Source organism: Sceloporus occidentalis, unplaced genomic scaffold (assembly GCF_023333645.1).
Source record: "Sceloporus occidentalis isolate IW3139 unplaced genomic scaffold, rSceOcc1.0.p SCAF_9, whole genome shotgun sequence".
In the NCBI taxonomy this organism is placed as follows: domain Eukaryota; kingdom Metazoa; phylum Chordata; class Lepidosauria; order Squamata; family Phrynosomatidae; genus Sceloporus; species Sceloporus occidentalis.
This window is the reverse complement of record NW_028316989.1, coordinates 39,184,286-39,201,509: the sequence shown is the minus strand read 5'-3', so window position 1 is coordinate 39,201,509 and position 17,224 is coordinate 39,184,286. Positions and strand designations below refer to the sequence as shown.

Below are 17,224 nucleotides of genomic sequence, written 5' to 3'. Positions count from 1 at the left end.
TTGGGATGAAAACATGGAAAAGATTATGATTTCTGACTGCTCTGAACCAGGTTCTTCTGGATTGACAAAGGCCAACAACCAAACACTGGTTGACACTTACTGCACATGTTATTGTATATTTGTAATAGAGATGAACACTGTGTATGCAAGTCCTTATCCACTTGGAAGCCTTGACCTGAGTTCTCCAACCCATGCTATTAGCATGACTTACAAAACTGGGGATAAATATTTAAATAGAGTTTAGCCCTTAAAGGAACCTTTTCCATTTCCCCTCACCTACTTTCTCCTGTATTAATGAGCTAGACCTAAACTTTGCAATGTACTTGTTGTGTGCCTTCAAGATGACTTTGTGTTGTGGTTACCATTCCTTGCACTTTCCTTAGCAATGTTTATTCAGGGTATGTTTCCCATGAGTACTGTAGGCTGAATGGAGACTACAGTACTCATGTTCCCTGCCAAACTCTCTTAATGCACTAACCAGGCCTGACCCTGTTTTGCTGCCAAAAACAGATAGGACCTGATGCACAAAGTTTTTAATATCAGAAAATTGATGCTACAATGTCCTCCCACTAGATCCTCTCATATTTCCCATAACGTCCTGCTTATGGATGGATGTGAGAGAGCTGGAGAAAGCCAATAAGAAACAAAAATCAACTCAGTTGAAATGTGGCACTGGAGAAGAGTGCTGATAATACCATGGACAGTCAAGACGACAAACAAATGGGCCCTTCAACAGATCAAAACAGCCCAAAATGATGAAGCTAAGGCTGCCATACTTTGGCCACATCATGAGAAGGCTAGAAAAGACAATAATGCTAGGAAAGGTCAAGGGTGGTAGAAAGAGAGAAAGACCATGCGCCAGATGGCTTAGACCAGTGGTTCTCAACCTTCCTAATGCCACAACCCTTTAATACAGTTCCTCATGTTGTGTGTGGTGACCCCTAACCATAAAATTGTTTTCATTGCTACACACAAATATGTGTTTTCCAACGGTTTTAGGGGACCCTTGTGAAAGGGTTGTTTGACCCCGAAAGGGATCCCAACCCAGAGGTTGGGAACCACCGGCTTAGACTCAGCTAGAGAAGACACAAACATGAATGTACAAGACTTAAGCAGAGCAGTGGAGGATAGTGGGGGCACTTGGAGATCATCATGAGTTGTGGCTCACTCAGGGGCAGTTAATAAACAACAAATGCTCTGCTTTCCCAGTCTTGGCATAAAGGGTTGGCAATATGGATCTTATAAACCCCGGCAAGGGTTGCCATAATTGTCCACTATTACCAGGGACAAAATGTAGGACAAATTCGAGACCAAACTGTAGGACCACTGCAGGACAAAACTCAGCCCAAAATGTAGGACATTTAAGGTCCACCATTTTTCTTCAATGTCCTACATTTTGGGCTGAGTTTTGCCCTGCAGTGGTCCTACAGTTTGGTCTCGAATTTGTCCTACATTTTGTCCCTGATAATAGTGGACAATTATGGCAACCCATTAATGGTCTTGGAATGGGAGGGCAAGGGAAATGCTGTGGAGTGTGTGTGTATATTCATCCTCCAAGGTGTAAATTAGTGCAAACTTCTGCAGCAAATGAAGGGATAATAAAGAGCTACATCTGCTTCCATTTGGACCAAACAGAGATGGGGGCCATTTTCGAGGAGGCTTTGTTGTGAGGAACGGGGCGGGCCTGAGGCAGCAGCCGAGGGAGGGAAGAAAGAAAGAAGGCGGCCGGTGTGTGCCAGAGGGAGCCCTGGAGAGGATGCAGCTGGAGGTGTCGGTGCCCTCGGCGGGGCTGCTGCTGCTGCGGAGGGCGAGGAAGGCGCGGGCGGTGAGGGACTCTTGGCCGCCATTCTAGAACATTCGACGGCTCTCTTTCTCTCCTTCTCTGAGGCGACTTGGCGCCAAGGGAAAGGGAGGACTAGGCGCCCTCCGTTTTAGCCTTCCATACTGGAGAAATAACTCGGGTTGGCACCGCTTTAACTTGTTGTCTGCCTCACTGCTATGGAATTCTGGGAGTTGGAGTTTGTTGTGGGGCCCTGGGCCCCACAACAAACTCCAACTCCCAGAATTCCATAGCCATGTGCTAGACAACAAATTAAAGCGGGTCCAAACTGAGTTATTTCTCCTTCCCTTACTTCGGGGCGTTACTCTGACTAAGAAAGCATGGATTTATGGTGTCTTTAGCTTTTGTCACATCCCTATATTTTTCTTTGAACGTCCTACATTTTGTGGCGCCTCGTCCTCCTGTTTGGTCTTTAAACAGAGGCTGGATGTCCACCTGACAATGGGGATGCTTTGATTGGGAGTTCCTGCATGGCAGAATGGGCCTGGACTGGATGGCCCTAATTGGGGTCCCTTCCAACTCTAGGATCCTCTGATATCTGGCCACTCTGCCCTAAGGAGAACCTATCATGGGGTTTTCTTGGCACGGTTTGTCCAGAGGAGGTTTGGCATTGCCTCCCCATGAATCACAGAATCATTGAGTTGGAAGAGACCTCAAGGGCACTGATCCAGTCCAACCCCATTCTGCCATGCAGGAACTCTCAATCAAAGCATCCCCATTGACAGATGGCCATCGAGCCTCTGCTTAAAGACTTCCAAGGATGGAGCCATGGCAGTAAAAGCAGTGTCAAACTGGATTATTTCTGCACTGCAGATGCAGCCTCTGTGATTTGAAAAGTATGTAGATTTCTATAGCATAACAGAGAGAGACTATTATAGTGGGTGGGTTAAACTACCAAAATGTCAACAAACCAATATTCTAGCAGTCTTGTACCACTTGCTTCCATTTTGCTGCCCTGAGTGTTTGAATCTGCTCAGGAGAGAACGGTTCGCAGTGGCCTATGGGTTAAATTGGTGGGCAGTGGCTTCAGATGAGTAAACAATGTCTGGGGCCAAGTGAGTTTGTTTTGCCCAAGGAACTGGTCTCTTTGGGAGTGTTTTAAACTGCTGCACAGCCAGGTATTATAAACCTATGTAGGCTCTCTTCCACATCTGCAGAGCCGCCTTGGGCCACCCACCATCCCATCTCTGAGCAAAGCTGCACAGGATTAGCCCAAACTGAATTAACCACAATCTATCTTGCAAAACATTCCTCAGGTTAGGCATGAATTCTCTCCTTTCGGCTATGCTTTTTATGCAGAATGGAGTTTATTTTAGTGCTCTTTCCCCACCCTGCTACATGGTTTGAGGAGTCAAGCCTCCTCAAAGAAGCTTTTGTCAACTGGATGTTTAAAATATTGCTTCAAAGAGAGACCCAGCTGCAGTGCATTGTGGGTGAAGAAGGCAAACCGGCCATCCTATCAGTAGGGCAATGCTGTAATTTTCAGCTCAGAGCTGCTGAAAAGTAACACAGACCTCATCTGTCTAGCTAGGACAGCATTCTCCAACATGGTGTTCCCCACGTGGTGTCAGATTGCAACTCCCATAATCCCCAGGCAGCATAGTCAGTGCTGATGGGTAAGTGGCTATTGCAGTCTAGGTGCTGTGTTAGGGGAGCCTGGTCTGGTCCTACAGAGCTTGGAAAGTTTACTGTTTTGAACTGTAACTTCCTCCAGAATTCCCCCAATAATGTTTACCTAGCTCTGAGCAGTACAAAAGTTTTGGGGTTGTCTGTGAGCTGGAAGGCTGGGTGAATTGACATGACACTTTCCAATGTTGCAGGTATTTAAGGTGGAGATCCTGTGCAACGGAAGGAGGCATTCCATTGAGAAACGCTACAGTGAGTTCTACGCTCTTCATAAAAGGGTGAGAATATGCATGTGAGGCTGTGTGTGTGAGAGGGCATTTTAACCCAGATCTGGCAGCACAGAGGAGCAGGATTGGTATCTTTGTCAGCTTTTCATCTGACGTCTCTTTACTCTTATGTGTCCAGATTTAATTACATAATTGTCCAATTTATGTTCCACCTTTCCTCCAGTGAGCGCAAGCTAGCTTCTTTCACATTATATTTTCTTAGCAACCCTATGAGATAAGGTCAGAGAGAGAGAAGAGCAGAGCACTGGTCCAAAGTTACCCTGTGAATTTTATGCTTTGGGGTCACCACAACATGAGGAACAGCATTAGGAAGGTTGAGAACCACTGAGCTAGAGTATCCCCAGACTTGGAAACTATGGAAACTAAAGGATTCTGGAGGCATCTCATTGACCATTATGGGAACGGGAGGCTAGAGTAGAGAAGGTTTTGGTTCGATCCTGCAGGGTTCTTCTTATACATCCAGAACAATTAAAAGGCTCCTGGAGGACTCAAGCCTAAGAACAGCCCATTGCATTCAAATGGGATTCTGGAGTTCCTTTGACATCAGTATAGTGAAGGGCTGTTTTTTGTCCCAGATCAAGAAGAGATGCCAGGTTCCTGACTTTCCACCTAAGCATGTGCCCAACTGGATGACCAAGGTATTGGAGCAGCGGCGACAAGGCCTAGAAGCTTATCTTCAGGTAGGTTCCGTGAACAATAAAACTAAAAATAACTTCATTCTCAGATAAGATTCTGGTGTAAAAGTGTACCACAGTAAAGGAAATAGATGTGTTCCTGGGCATTCCATCTTCAATAGGAAATTTGTTACTAGAGACGGAAATGACACAGAAAGAATAGAGATATATTTCTACACCACAGAAACGAAAAGCAGTTCAATGTTTCAGCCAGCTTTTTATCCAAAACTAACAAAATGCTCATGTGAAATGAAACAACTTGTCAGATAAGCCTTGCAGAAAAAAAGACAATTTGAATCTTCTAGAGACTATAATGCAATTGGGCACCACTTTAATTGCCATGGCTTAATGCTGTTGCTTTCTGGGATTTGTAGCTTTGTGAGATGTTCAGCCTACTCTGTCAGAGAGCGCAGGTGCCACAGCAAACTACAAATCCTAGGGTACCGTAGCATGGAGCCATGACAGTTAAAGTGATGTCACACTGCATTAATTCTGCAGTGTGGCAGCAACCACTGAAAAAGATGAGTGGAGTATAATTCACAGCTTGAACATGCTATGCTCAGTAGTCCTGCTTTTTCTCTTTGTTGCAGGGGATCCTCTTGTATAACAGAAAGCTTCCCAAGGAATTTCTGGACTTCCTGAAGCTCTGGCACTTCCACCAGGACCCCAGAGGCAACCATTTGGAGTAAGTGTCACCTGGAGTGGAAAGTAGAATGGGGAGCCATAGCTTGGAAAAGTCATGCTTGGCTGGCGAGTGTAGGACTTACATTAGAAAAAGACTACCCAAAAAGACTTGTAGTCCAAACAAAATAATTTCCCCAAGTTCTCTCTCTCTGTCCCCTTGTCATTAGAACATGGCAGCTCATGTCCCTGCTTGCCATTATTCCATACGGCTCTAAAAGATAAGCCATCAAAGAAACCATTAATATCTCCCTTCTTGCCTTAGTGCTCATAGTTCACTCCCCTGAAAATAAGGAAAAATGTGGGACCTCAGGTCCCATTGTCCTCAGTGGTGGACACAGTCATGTACATATACTCCCATTGAAAACAACAGAGCTTGCTGTCTCTGGAAGCTGAAATGCGCAGATGCCAAGCCTGTGGATATTGAGTCTGCTGTATGTGAATTTATGTATTGCAGGTATTCAATAACTCCTTGCACCACCACTACCCCAGGAAGACAGCCTTTGACACATGGAGCATGCCTCCACAGCCATTTTGTGGTCAGATGGGACTTCAGCGCCATCTGGCTGTAGTTTTACAGAAGCAGTTTTCCTGGGTAGTTACCAAGTATAGTACATGCATACCCAGATGTGCATAGGTGTTTCTTGATGATATTTAGCATGTCAGGGTCTGTGTGCAACTTTCATGTTGAGTAATCCCCACTCCAGTTCTGTATATTGGTTATACATATATTGATTGTACAAATTAAGCAAAGCAGTCCATGTTTGGTTTGTGCAATGTGTTTTGTGTTTGCTTGTAAGACAAAGAGTGAGTGGGGCAGACGTGAACAATTTATCTGGCTTTCTAGATGATGTTGGCCAGCAACTCAGCCCCAGCCTAAATAGCCAGTGATAGGAATAAGCCTGACAACATCTGGAGCACCACAGTTTGGCTGTGTCTATAACAGAGGAATGAAAGTAGCCTAGCACTAAGTGCTTCCATGTTTACTTGCAGAATATAGACTCTGTAGGAAAGACAGTAATGCTTATTAGAGAGAAAGTAGGAAAAGAGAAATACAAGTGGCTTGATTCAATCAAAGCCAAGATCCCGAGTTTGCAAGACCTGAGCAAGGGAGTTGATGAATTCTTGGAGGGCTCTCATTCATGGCATTGCCACGAATCACAGCAGCAAAGCTCTCTAAAATGTGGGTGGGTGAATGATATGTCCTAGATCCCTGTGTCCTTCCTGCTTCTTTAAACAGAGGCTCTTTTTTCTTTTTCCAGCCCCAGTTCTGTACTTTCCCATCGGCCTGTTATAAGTTTCCATAATGACCCATATGTACTCCCTTCATCCTCCTCCACAGGTAAGTCCAGTGGGGAGAAAATATTTCTTAGGAAGAGCTCAGGGTGGTGGTGGAAGAAGAGGACGAGACCTTTGGGCTGCCAGTGGTCTGTTTTCCAGTAAGGGTTGGAACAAAACTCCCTTGTCATAAATATTTCTCTGTACTGGGGCCAAAACAATGGTTAATGGCTATTTGTTTGTTCTAAAGATAAATGTTCACATCAGGGATGGAGAATGTATGACCCTCCAGGTGTTTTAGACTATAATCCAATGCCATGCCGGGTGGGGCTTCTGGGACTTGAAATTCAAAACATCTGGAAAGCCAAAATGTCCTGCAGCCTGTTTCCTACAATTCTTGCTAAAGATGCTCATGAAGACAATGCTGGTCACCTAAAAGCCGGGCCCAAATCTGTTTGTATAGGTAGTTAACCAATGTATCTGCACAATGGGGGAACAACACCGGTTAAAGTTAAATAATTCTAATCATTGTAAGTTATGACTTTAGATAGTTCTAATAACATACAGGACCCTACTGCCTTGTTAAACATGGAAACAGGAGCCACCCTTGCAAGCACACTCTGGACTTCAGTGAAATCTGGACTTCAGAATCCAGACTGTTCAGGCATAATTCTTTGGTTCTTTACCAGCCCCGGAGACCTGTGGTGGAGACGTAGCTTTACCTCCCAGGCTGCAAAAGGCACAGGCAAGGCCTGTACTGCTCTCTGCCCCTTTGGAAGATATCAGGGCACACACTACTCCCACTAACTTTTTTCCCTCTTCTGTTCAGACTTGCTGCCCAACACCATCCTGGCTGGCGTGCTCCAGGGCCTCTATGCACCTGAGACACTCTTCTGCCTAGAATCCAAGCTCTTGATGGGACTCTGCTTGAGGCTGCAGTGAGTTCTGCCATCCTCTGACATGACTTCTGCTCCTCTGTTCCTTATTCAAGCAACTAAACAGCTGTCTTGTAAGACATCCCTGAGCCTTGAAATAAAAATGAGAGCATGGGAGGGGATGATGCAATTCACTTGGTGATGGAAGCTTTCTCACGCAGTGCACAGGAAAAAGAAAGCCCAAATAATAGAAAATGCACTTGACCAATTATCCTGAAGGTTACTTAATAAGCACACTGCCCTTCTATCCATAGGTGCCCACTTCCTAAAGCAGCACAGAAGGGCTGGGGGAGGGCTTTAGTGAATTGGGGGAGACTAGGTGCTGCACAAGGAAAGAGAATATTAACCCTCTGAGCACCCCAAAAAGACATGCATATGTACGTGAAACATACCTGTATGTGTGTGTCTCTTAACAGGATGCAAGCATGTGTATGTGATTGGTGTCACTAGAGGTTTTCGAACTTGGCTGTGCTTCACAGCTGATACTGAAAGTAGGAGTTGCAGAGCTGGAAAAACTGCATTAACACATGTGTTTCTGTGGGTAGGAAGCTTAACAAAGAGATCTTGAATGTGGGACTCTTTGGCAATGTGTTGTAGTCCAGCAAAATTTAGGACCACCTGGTGCCCACTCTTTGACTTCATGAGAGGCTGCATGAACCTTCTGTAGTGTAAGTTTTACATGGAGTATGTATTTGGGGGGAAGGAGGAGCATAAGGCCAGTACTCTCAATTTGCTCTCCCTAACCCAGTACTTGCACAATATATTTCCCATCATGAGGAAGCCTGCTCTCATCCCCTTTTCTGAAGCTCTCCAACTTATGAAAGATTGCATTGAGGCATTTGTGCTGCTTTCTCAGTGTAGACATATTGGAATCAGAATATGGTAAATCAGTTGTATTAGTGGGTGGTATTCAGACAATAAAGAAGAGCCTACATCTCCATGCAGTTACTGTATAAGATTGGGCTGCCAACCTCTTCTGTTAAATGGCAACAGTACACAAATAAATGCACAACAAAGAGGTATGACTGCCTGTTTCAGTAGGAGCAAATGGCTATGCATTGGCCCAAAATGCACAATGGGCACAAACCTGCTTCCACAACCTTGAATTGAATGGGGCTGTGCATTAGACAAAAATGTCTCCACTGCTTCTTACGTGTAAAACGGCAACAACATTCTGGATGTCAGTTTTGTTGTTGTGTACCTTCAAGTACTTTCTGCTATGGAGACCCTAAGGTAAACCTATCATGGAATTTTCTTGGCAAATTTCATCAGAAAGGGGGGGGGTGCTGTCCTCTGAGACTGAGAGAGTATGACTTGCCGGGAGGCAGCTATGACCATGATGGTAACTTAAAACAAAAACAAAAAAACACAGGGAAAGTGGAAGAAAATTAGAATACATGCATACCTCAATTAGCAAAGCCTCTGTCAGTGTACTCCTTTTTACAAAGGCTTTTCATGCATGCCCACCCCTCCCTTGTTCCATCTCTTCCTGTCTAGTTGGATTATTTTAACAGCATCAGTGTTGAAAAATTATGAAGGAGAGTTGAAGAACACAGACATTTGATATTGGGTTGTGACAGCATGTGCACAATTAAGGAACAAAAAGATTGAGCTGGGAAAGAGTGGGCTTTAACTCAGGGGTTCCCAACCTTTTTGACTCGTGTAGCCCTTATTTCTATGGCAGAGCCCCTAAGAAACCTACCCTATGTCTTACAAGTTGGTGGTGTTTGGGAATATATATAAGAATATATTCTTATTCTTTAATTTCATTCCATTTTCATGTCTTTCATTTTCCTGGAGTGGCCATGGAGCACCTGGAAAGTGCACACAGAGGCCTAAGGGCTCCTTGGAGCATAGGTTGGGAACCCCTCTTCTAACTAATCCTACTGTAGCGGTATGTCTGCATCCAACAGGCAAAGTGAATAGCAACTGCCTCCAGCTTCCCTTACTGAACATGTGTAAACAAAAGCAGAGGGAAAGGGGAGAGCAGATCAGCCTGCCTCACTGCTACCCCCAACTTTAAAAACCAGGGATCAATATATTTGGCCACCAAAATGGAAATTAAAAAAAAGTGGAGGCTGGTGAAAGAAGGCATTTTGGAAGAAATCTTCAAGTGGGTTCTAGAAGGCTTATAATGTTTTTCTCAACTTACGTAAGGCTTGCCTGAGCTAACTGTTTCATTATACGTGTGCATATTGTTAGTTATGAATAAAAAGCTTGCTGAAATGTTTTTACAGCTTTTTGTTTTGGTGGTGTAGGAACCAATCAGTTTTATTTCCATCTATTTTCTGCCTCTGGTAACAAACTTTCTGTTAATGAATTAATGCACTGGAACATGTACTTTATTAACAGGGGCACCTCTAAATGTGGATGTTCAACTATATCACAAGGTAGCAATTGGAGAAGTGAAGGCAGAGTGTGAGAGCCTCCCTACAAATTCCTTAGCTAAGCAGGTTCTCAGAGGAGGTTCTGCACAGGTGTATCTCCCCCACAGGAGCAGACCTGGTGGGGGTATCTGGAGACCAGCCAACCAAGGAGCTTCAGGTAAACTAAGGTGGGAGGGGAAATGACCCCTGCCTGAAACTGACCATTCTGAGCTAAATGGACAAACAATATGGCTGAAATTCTACATCACTGTAGCATAGTTTAAATAACCACCAGCAAAATTATGTTCTGCTTGCATTATACTAGATGTTCACAAAATAAGCGCAAGTAGGTAAATCGCTGCTAAATATTGACAGACAGCCCCTTAATGCACACCTGCTTTGCTCCATTGTGCACTCTGCAGTGGGGCCTAAGACATCATTTAGGAATGAGCAGAGACTCTGGATTGGGTACACATCCACATACTGATCTCTTCTGTCCCCATCCACCAGATAGATTTGGTTGTTTTGCAGTAAAACAAACAGTGTGTGTCACTAATAGGATTCTGGCCTATTTCCCTGTGTGTGATGCTTTGTGCTGGGAGCTCAAGCAAAAGCAGGCTGGAAAAAAGACAAGGCAGACAGTACTACAAAAACACAATGGTCACATTTATTGGCCCATGTGCTTTCTTACAAAAAAGGATGAGTACCCAGCACCTCTTGAGCCTCTCAGAGAGGTGCCTTGATGCCCACAGGGGCCGATGGAATGAGCTGTTGTTAACAGGAATGGAAATAACCACTGCCTTTGGTGGCAGAGGAAAAAAATAGCAGCAGCTGCTTCCCAGCTGTTAGGATGATAACGAGGCCTTGGCATGAGTGTGTGCCCCCCAGCCCTTTGCAAACCAGAGTTGAGTCCCCTGGCCGTTTGACAGCTGCAAAACTATTCTTTGGCAATGGCAAATGGTTTCTCCACCTCGATGGTGTTGCAGTCAGCAATAATGACATCTTTCAGGGGCTTATCCCGACTGTCGGTCTTCGTGTTCTCTATCTTCCGCACTACATCCTAGGAACAAACCATGATAGGTATTAAGAAGAATAGAATCCCATCTCATTGACTTTTCCAGTCCAACATGCTTAGAGTTTGGGAAAGTTGCTTTATCGGAACAGCACTGGGCTGACCAAATCAAATCAATGTTAAAAGCACAGATCTAAAAGGGGTGCCTGAGAAAAGTATGTAAGTGTTGCAAAAAGGAGAAGGTTTGCTGTCGCACAAAAGGTTTGCTTGGAACTGAGTTACAAGAGCAGAGCCCACTGCAGGGAAAGCCCTGTTTCATCTCAGGATCCACCTCAGCTTTGCCAAAAGCAGCCTCTGGGGAACTGCTTCCTGGAAGCAATACAAAGAGGGTGAGCCTGGCTGTCTGGCTGTGGACTGCAACATCTGGAAAGCTCCATGTTCCCCACCCCATCTCAATGCATGGACCATATGTATGAGATGATTTTAAATAATTTCATTTATATGCTGCCTTACCCATTAAAAGCCTAATCGTCCCACAGAACTAAGACTGTTCTTTAGTGCTCTGGAAGCCATCAATGTGATTTTGGACAGAAGCCAGTAAAGGTGCAGTGCTTTTTATTTGGCCAGCTCTGTCCTACTCAGTCCTTTACTTACCATCCCTTCTAGGACTTTGCCAAACACAACATGTTTGCCATCCAGCCATGAGGTCTTGACAGTAGTGATGAAGAACTGAGAGCCATTGGTGTCTTTGCCCGCATTGGCCATGCTAACCCAACCAGGGCCGTAGTGTTTCAGCTTGAAGTTCTCATCTGGGAAACGGTCACCATAGATGCTTTTACCTGGCAGCAAAAGAAAGACAGAGCTGGGACAGGGGCACTACAGGGAACTAAAGGCTTTAAACCTTTGGAATCTTTAGTCTTTAAGTCAAATACCCAAAATTTCCTAATTACTTTACAGAAACAAGAAGACAGAGTGATCCTTCCATACGTGATAGCCCATAATAGCTATTCCGGATAACACTTCTGCACAACTGACTGCAAAAGAGGCAGCAGGGCCATGTCCTTTTCCCTGTGCAATGAGCAGCTGATCCACATCTCTGACTTCCATATAACAAAATCTGGCAAGCCAAACAGCTCCCCATTCAATTTAGCAAATAATAATTATTCCTCTCTGAGAAACTTTTACTCAGTGAAATGTACTCTAGCAATCAGCATGGGATATTCTGGCTAAAGCAGATGGGTGCTGCAATCCAACAACATCCAAAGGGCCACACATTTCCCATTTTTGCCTTAAACAGAGAGGCCGCTGTCAAATGTAGAATTCACAACTACAAAATGCAGTTAATGACATCAGATTTGGATAGCTTTAAAAGGAAATCAGACACATTAATGGAAGATAGTGCTAACCACGGCTAGAATTCATAAGTCACAGCCACGGACAGAGACATTCTCCCTGAATGTGTACACTATTCTCCATGATCTGAGATAATAAGTATCCAAATCAGGTGGAAAAGTGATTTAGTGACTTTTTGGACTAAAACTCCCAGAATTGGCAGCCTGCATGGCTACTGGAGGGCATGAATGTTGGAGCTATAATATAAAAAATGGAGTGCTATAGTTCAAAAACTCTGTTTTGAATACCAACAGCTACACAAAACTGCTATTGTCCTTGCGACCGACTTGCAGGCTTCCTATATGCAACTGATTGTCCAGAATGGTGTGCTAGAAAGCTTCTGATCTGGACCAGCAAGACTCTTAGATTATTATTCAACTAGAAGGCTTATGTCAAAATGCCAGATATTTCTGGCAGTGAAAACCAACTCAGTTGCAACAAATTACTGCTGCATAGCAGATCCTTGCTTCCCCAAAGATCTGTCAAGAAGGCAGAACAAGAAAAAATACAACTGACTGCAACATCAAAATGCTGTCTGGTTTCTCACCTCCTGTTCCATCTCCCCGGGTGAAGTCTCCTCCTTGGATCATGAAATCCTTGATCACACGGTGAAATTTACTCCCCTTGTATCCAAACCCTTTCTGAAAATGAAAATAACAAAGAGAGAGAATATGGGAACCACATAAACACAGTCTGCAAGATACCTATCTATGGGTGTAAGTCTTATCCTGCCAAAGCCAATGTCCAAGAGCATCAAAGCACAACCCTCTCCAACTGAAGGAAAAGCTAAGGAGAGTTTAGCGGAGAAGGGAATGGAAATGCTGGAATGAGTGAGGAAACTGAACACATATCTTGGCATGCAATAGCAATAGCAAGTACATTTCTATATCACTTCTCAGTGAACTAGCGCTCCCTAAGTAATTTACAATCTGTAAGCCAATTGCCCCCAACAAACTGACTCATTTTACCAACCTACGAAAGGATGAAAGGCTGAGTGGACCTTGGAGTTGTCTGCGATCAAACTTACAACGTTGTGGCTGCAGGACTGACATTTAACCACTGTGCCATCAGGGCTCCCTGCAACCCCAAATAAGCATGCCGATAGTAAAGAATAGGGACAACTGTACTCCAAAAACATTTGAGGGGCCAAAGAAGTCCCATCTCTATTTGCTAATTTCCTGAAGTGTAAAGATACAGTACTAAAATTACTATCATCTATGCCATCATATTTCCCATTTTTATGTATGGTTGTGAAAGCTAGATAGGGTAGAAAGTTGAAGAAGAAAATCCTTTCAATGTGGTGCCGGAGGAGAGTTCTACCATGGACTGCCAAAAAGAGAGGATACCATGGACTGCTATAAAGACAAAGAAATTAGCAAATCAAGCCTGAACTCTCCCTAGAAGCCAAGATGACTAAACTGAAACTGGTGTACTTTGGCTGCATCAGTAATGCATGGTAAGGTATATCTCAGGAAAAGAGGAAGACTGCATTACAGATGGATAGACTCGATCAAGGAAGTCACAGCACTGAGTCTGAAGGCACAACTCATTAGAAAAGACAATGATGCTGGGACAGGTACAATGCTGTAGAAAGAGAGGAAAACCATATGCCAGATGGATAGGTTCTATCAAGGAGACCATCGGCCTGAGCCTGCAGGATCTGAGCAGAGAGAGAGAGAGAGAGAGAGAGACAATGGGGGGCTTGGAGACCTCTCATTCACAGGGTTGTGTTTGACTTCAAGGCAGCTAACAACAGCAGCACTGAAATGGGAAAATGTATACAGTCACCCCTCAGTTTTTGCGGACTGGAAGTCCACATCCTTCTCCTGTTCACAGGCAGCAAATGGAGGGGGACAAAATGGGATGCACACCCACAGGGACGCGCCTCCATTCAAACAAATGGGGCTTGAATATAAGCAATTTTTCAACTGATCCTCTGTGAAAATGGAGGGGCAACTGTAAATGCTAACACTTCATCTTTTCCTTGCACATACCAAAAAGAAGCAGGAAAGTGCAAGTGTATTAACACACATCAAAATTGGTCACGTGGCTAAACTCAGGTTCCAAACCAGCTGAAGTTTAGCTATACAGTTGGCCCTTGGAACTCGCAGGGGATCCATTCCAGACCCACCCACCCACATGAGTTCCAAAACTCACGCATATTCAAGCCCCATAGGCTTGAATGAGGCAAGTGCATGCGGGGGGTGCTCCATGGGCGCGCACCCCATTGACATTAATGGAAATCACCCCTCCATGGATTTTTAAGGCCACAGATCTCAAGTCTGCAGATTTGGAGGGGGGTCTGTAAATGCAAAATAATGAAAAATAAGGGTACAGGTCCTCCGTGTTTATTTGTATGTAAACCCAAGCATCTACCTACATGAGAAGCATCCAATACAGTCAGGGTTTTCCCCAAGGCAAGCACCAGGAAAAGTCTGCCAGCTCTTTTCATTACAAACGTCTGCAAACATCTCCCTTCTTCCTATCCCTGTGCAAGGCTTAGTTACAGCTTACCTCTCCTGTAGACAAGGAAACAAAATTTTCAACTGTTTTTGGGACTGTCTTCCCAAAGAGGCCGATGACAACTCTCCCCACGTCTTCGTCTCCAATCCGCAGATCAAAATACACCTAGAGAAGAAGACAGAGGCGTTGCAGACTGAGTGCACAGGAAGACCAGAAGCTGGAAACATTTCTCTAATTGGACTACAGCTCCCAGAAACCCCAGCCTGGGTTGGGGGATGCTGCAGCTAATGCTCCAAAATCTAACTACTCTCAGCTCTTAGCGGATGTTATTTACTGTTCTCAGATAGACAGTGACTAGACGGATATAGAAAGATGGAAGATTTAGGTAATCTTTTTCTGAAACGTTCTTGGTACTTAGATTTAAGAACTCAATAACTTGAGCCTCTTATGGCTCGTATTAGAGACATTTTGTTGTTGTGTGTTTTCCAGTCGTTTTCAATTTACGGTGGCCCTAAGGGTTTTCACAGTTTTCTTGGCACCTTTCTTCAGAGTGAGTTTGCCATCCTCTGAGGCTGAGAGAGTGGGACTCACTGGGTTTCCATGGCCGAGCTGGGATTCGAACCCTGGTTTTCAGCATCCAAGACCAAGACTCCAACCATTACACCACTTTGGCCCTTTATTAGAGACGCTATCCCCCCAAAAACACACACACAAACAAACAACCTTGATATTAGGAACTGATTATTATGTCTCCTTTCGAACAGCCAAGTTTATCAAGTTAGCCCTGATCAAGAAACATCTAACCTGTCTGGTGATGATGAATTATAATCTGAGAGCTATTTAATTACCAATTCAAACATTTTATCTTACGTTTGAATATGATACTGGTTTGTTTTTAATGGTTGTGTGAAAAATACCTAGTTGGCTAATGAAGAATAAACCTGAAACTTGAGTTTAGTAGCTGTTCTGTATCTGAACCTGTATTATTAACCTGAATACTATCAGGAAGGCTTGGGGAAGTTAGAGCGGTTGTGGCCAAATGTATACTTGAGCAACGAGGCAGAGACTTGCAAGCCCTAAAAGTATTTGCTCTTTTACAGCTCAACTGCCAGCCACCCTATAAATCAAGCCAATGAATACAAAGACGTAAAGCTTGCCCTGTTAATTGTACTGAGATTCCTATGCTGTGTGTCCTGGAAGCAGCAGCAGAGCTGTGACCCACAACAAACTACCACTCCCAGGATCCCTGAGCATCAAGCCAGGTCAGTTAAAGCGGTGTCAAGCCAGATTGTTTATGCAGTGTGGACACAGCCCAAGGAAACAACGGAGAGGTGACGCAGTACGCAGCAGCTCTTTGTGTGTGTGTTTGTGTCTAGCGTCTTAGGTAATTTATAGACCGCCATAGCATTAATATTCCAATGAAAGCAGGCAACATAAAAATGCAATTGATTGACATAACAAGGTAAAGCACAGTTTAAAGACAGTATTTAAAGTGGCTTTTCAGGATGCCTAAGTGGAGATGTGTCCATTTAATCCAATGCTGTCCCCTGGGGCTAACGCTCTCAGCAAGGCCTCAAGCCAATTTCCCATGGGATCCCCCTTTGAACCAGGAATCCCAGGAATCTGTTCTAGGCCCTTCCGAATGCAAAGCATAGGCGCTGATGCTAAACCTCCAGGAAGGGGCGGATCAAGCACCAGCAGCATGAATCCCAGCCTCACAAACCCCCTGCCTCCTTGTTGCAGGGAAAGAGTGTGTCTGTGGTGCCAGGCTGCCTCTGCAGCAGGAGTCAGAACCGTGTCTCTCTCTCGGTGCTGTTGGGCCGCAGCAGCTTCCATGGTCAGAATGGGGCCAGACTGGATGGAATTGGGTCTGTGAGCCTGTGCCCCATGCAATGGGCTGCAGCCCCAAGGGGAGCCACTGGGGGCCTTGGGCGAGCCTCACTCCTGGACTCCTCCTATCATGGCCCCATAGAGAGAGAGAGAGAGAGGGCAAAGCAAGGCTGCCTCTGGGCCACTCTGGAGGGAAGCTGTTTCCAGGATGCCAGAGTCCTAAGGCGCCCATGGAAACACCCTCGATGCATCCCTCGCCCTTCCTCCTTCCCTCCCTCCCTCCGGGGCCTGACCTTGGCGGTGACCTTGGGCCCCTTCTTGCGCTCCTCGCCGTGAGCGGAGGCGGCGGCGGGGAAGAGGAGCATCAGCAGGGAGCCTCCCAGGCCCAGGAGGGCCGCCGCCGCCAGAAGCTTCATCTTCTTCCTCTCGCAGCCCCAGCAGCGCCAGCCCCGCGCCGCCAGCATCCGCCCCTTCCTCTCCTCCTCCTCCTCCTCCTCTCCTGACTCCGCTCCCCTCTCCCTCGGAAATGGTACAGTCCCCTGAGGGCGGAGGCTGCGCTTAGAGGCAGTGGTCGGCGCGTTCCATCTCCAGCGCGGGGGGGACTCGGGGAGGAGGGCGGCTCAACGCGCAGGCGCCGCTTCTCCTGCGACAAAGGGATGCCACGTTTCCAGCCCCGGATAGGTCAAGACGCTCAGCCAATCAGGAGGCGGCGGCGAGGGCGGCGGCGCGCCCATTGGTCCACGCGGAAACAAAGACGAGGCGGCTTTTTCGGAAAGACTACGTTACCCAGAGAGCACCGCGGGGCTGAGTGACACGCCATCCTTTGGCTTGGTAATTGGC

General features: G+C 45.5%; 2 protein-coding genes across 3 annotated transcripts; one reads left to right on the top strand and one right to left on the bottom strand.

The window, feature by feature from the left end:
• The first annotated feature begins 1,512 nt into the window (after positions 1-1,512).
• LOC149307328 (sorting nexin-22-like) lies at positions 1,513-9,551 on the top strand. 2 transcript variants are annotated; one of them, XM_089538950.1, is made up of 6 exons: positions 1,522-1,825; positions 3,661-3,744; positions 4,329-4,433; positions 5,018-5,112; positions 6,371-6,450; positions 7,216-9,551. In XM_089538950.1, the coding sequence occupies exons 1-6, from the start codon at positions 1,757-1,759 to the stop codon at positions 7,326-7,328; spliced, it is 546 nt and encodes a 181-aa protein (XP_089395076.1). In that variant the 5' UTR covers positions 1,522-1,756; the 3' UTR covers positions 7,329-9,551. The 2 variants fall into 2 exon arrangements, with proteins under 2 accessions (XP_089395077.1, XP_089395076.1); XM_089538951.1 differs by lacking the exon at positions 4,329-4,433 and having other exon boundaries at positions 1,513-1,825.
• Positions 9,552-10,332: 781 nt separating this feature from the next.
• LOC149307327 (peptidyl-prolyl cis-trans isomerase B) lies at positions 10,333-16,971 on the bottom strand. The gene is made up of 5 exons (XM_089538953.1): positions 16,678-16,971; positions 14,606-14,719; positions 12,639-12,732; positions 11,354-11,538; positions 10,333-10,747 (listed from the first exon to the last, which is right to left on the bottom strand). The coding sequence occupies exons 1-5, from the start codon at positions 16,846-16,848 to the stop codon at positions 10,625-10,627; spliced, it is 687 nt and encodes a 228-aa protein (XP_089395079.1). The 5' UTR covers positions 16,849-16,971; the 3' UTR covers positions 10,333-10,624.
• Between the last annotated feature and the right edge of the window lie 253 nt (positions 16,972-17,224).

Bases quoted from the DNA above. Each gene is read 5' to 3' on its own strand.
- LOC149307328 (XM_089538950.1), top strand. From the start codon at position 1,757: ATGCAGCTGGAGGTGTCGGTGCCCTCGGCGGGGCTGCTGCTGCTGCGG. The intron at 4,434-5,017 runs GTAGGTTCCGTG...TCTTTGTTGCAG, and splicing joins GCCTAGAAGCTTATCTTCAG to GGGATCCTCTTGTATAACAG. The intron at 5,113-6,370 runs GTAAGTGTCACC...TTCTTTTTCCAG, and splicing joins CCCAGAGGCAACCATTTGGA to CCCCAGTTCTGTACTTTCCC.
- LOC149307327 (XM_089538953.1), bottom strand. From the start codon at position 16,848: ATGCTGGCGGCGCGGGGCTGGCGCTGCTGGGGCTGCGAGAGGAAGAAG. The intron at 12,733-14,605 runs GTAAGCTGTAAC...TTTCATTTTCAG, and splicing joins TTTCCTTGTCTACAGGAGAG to AAAGGGTTTGGATACAAGGG. The intron at 10,748-11,353 runs GTAAGTAAAGGA...GTTTGTTCCTAG, and splicing joins GCAAAGTCCTAGAAGGGATG to GATGTAGTGCGGAAGATAGA.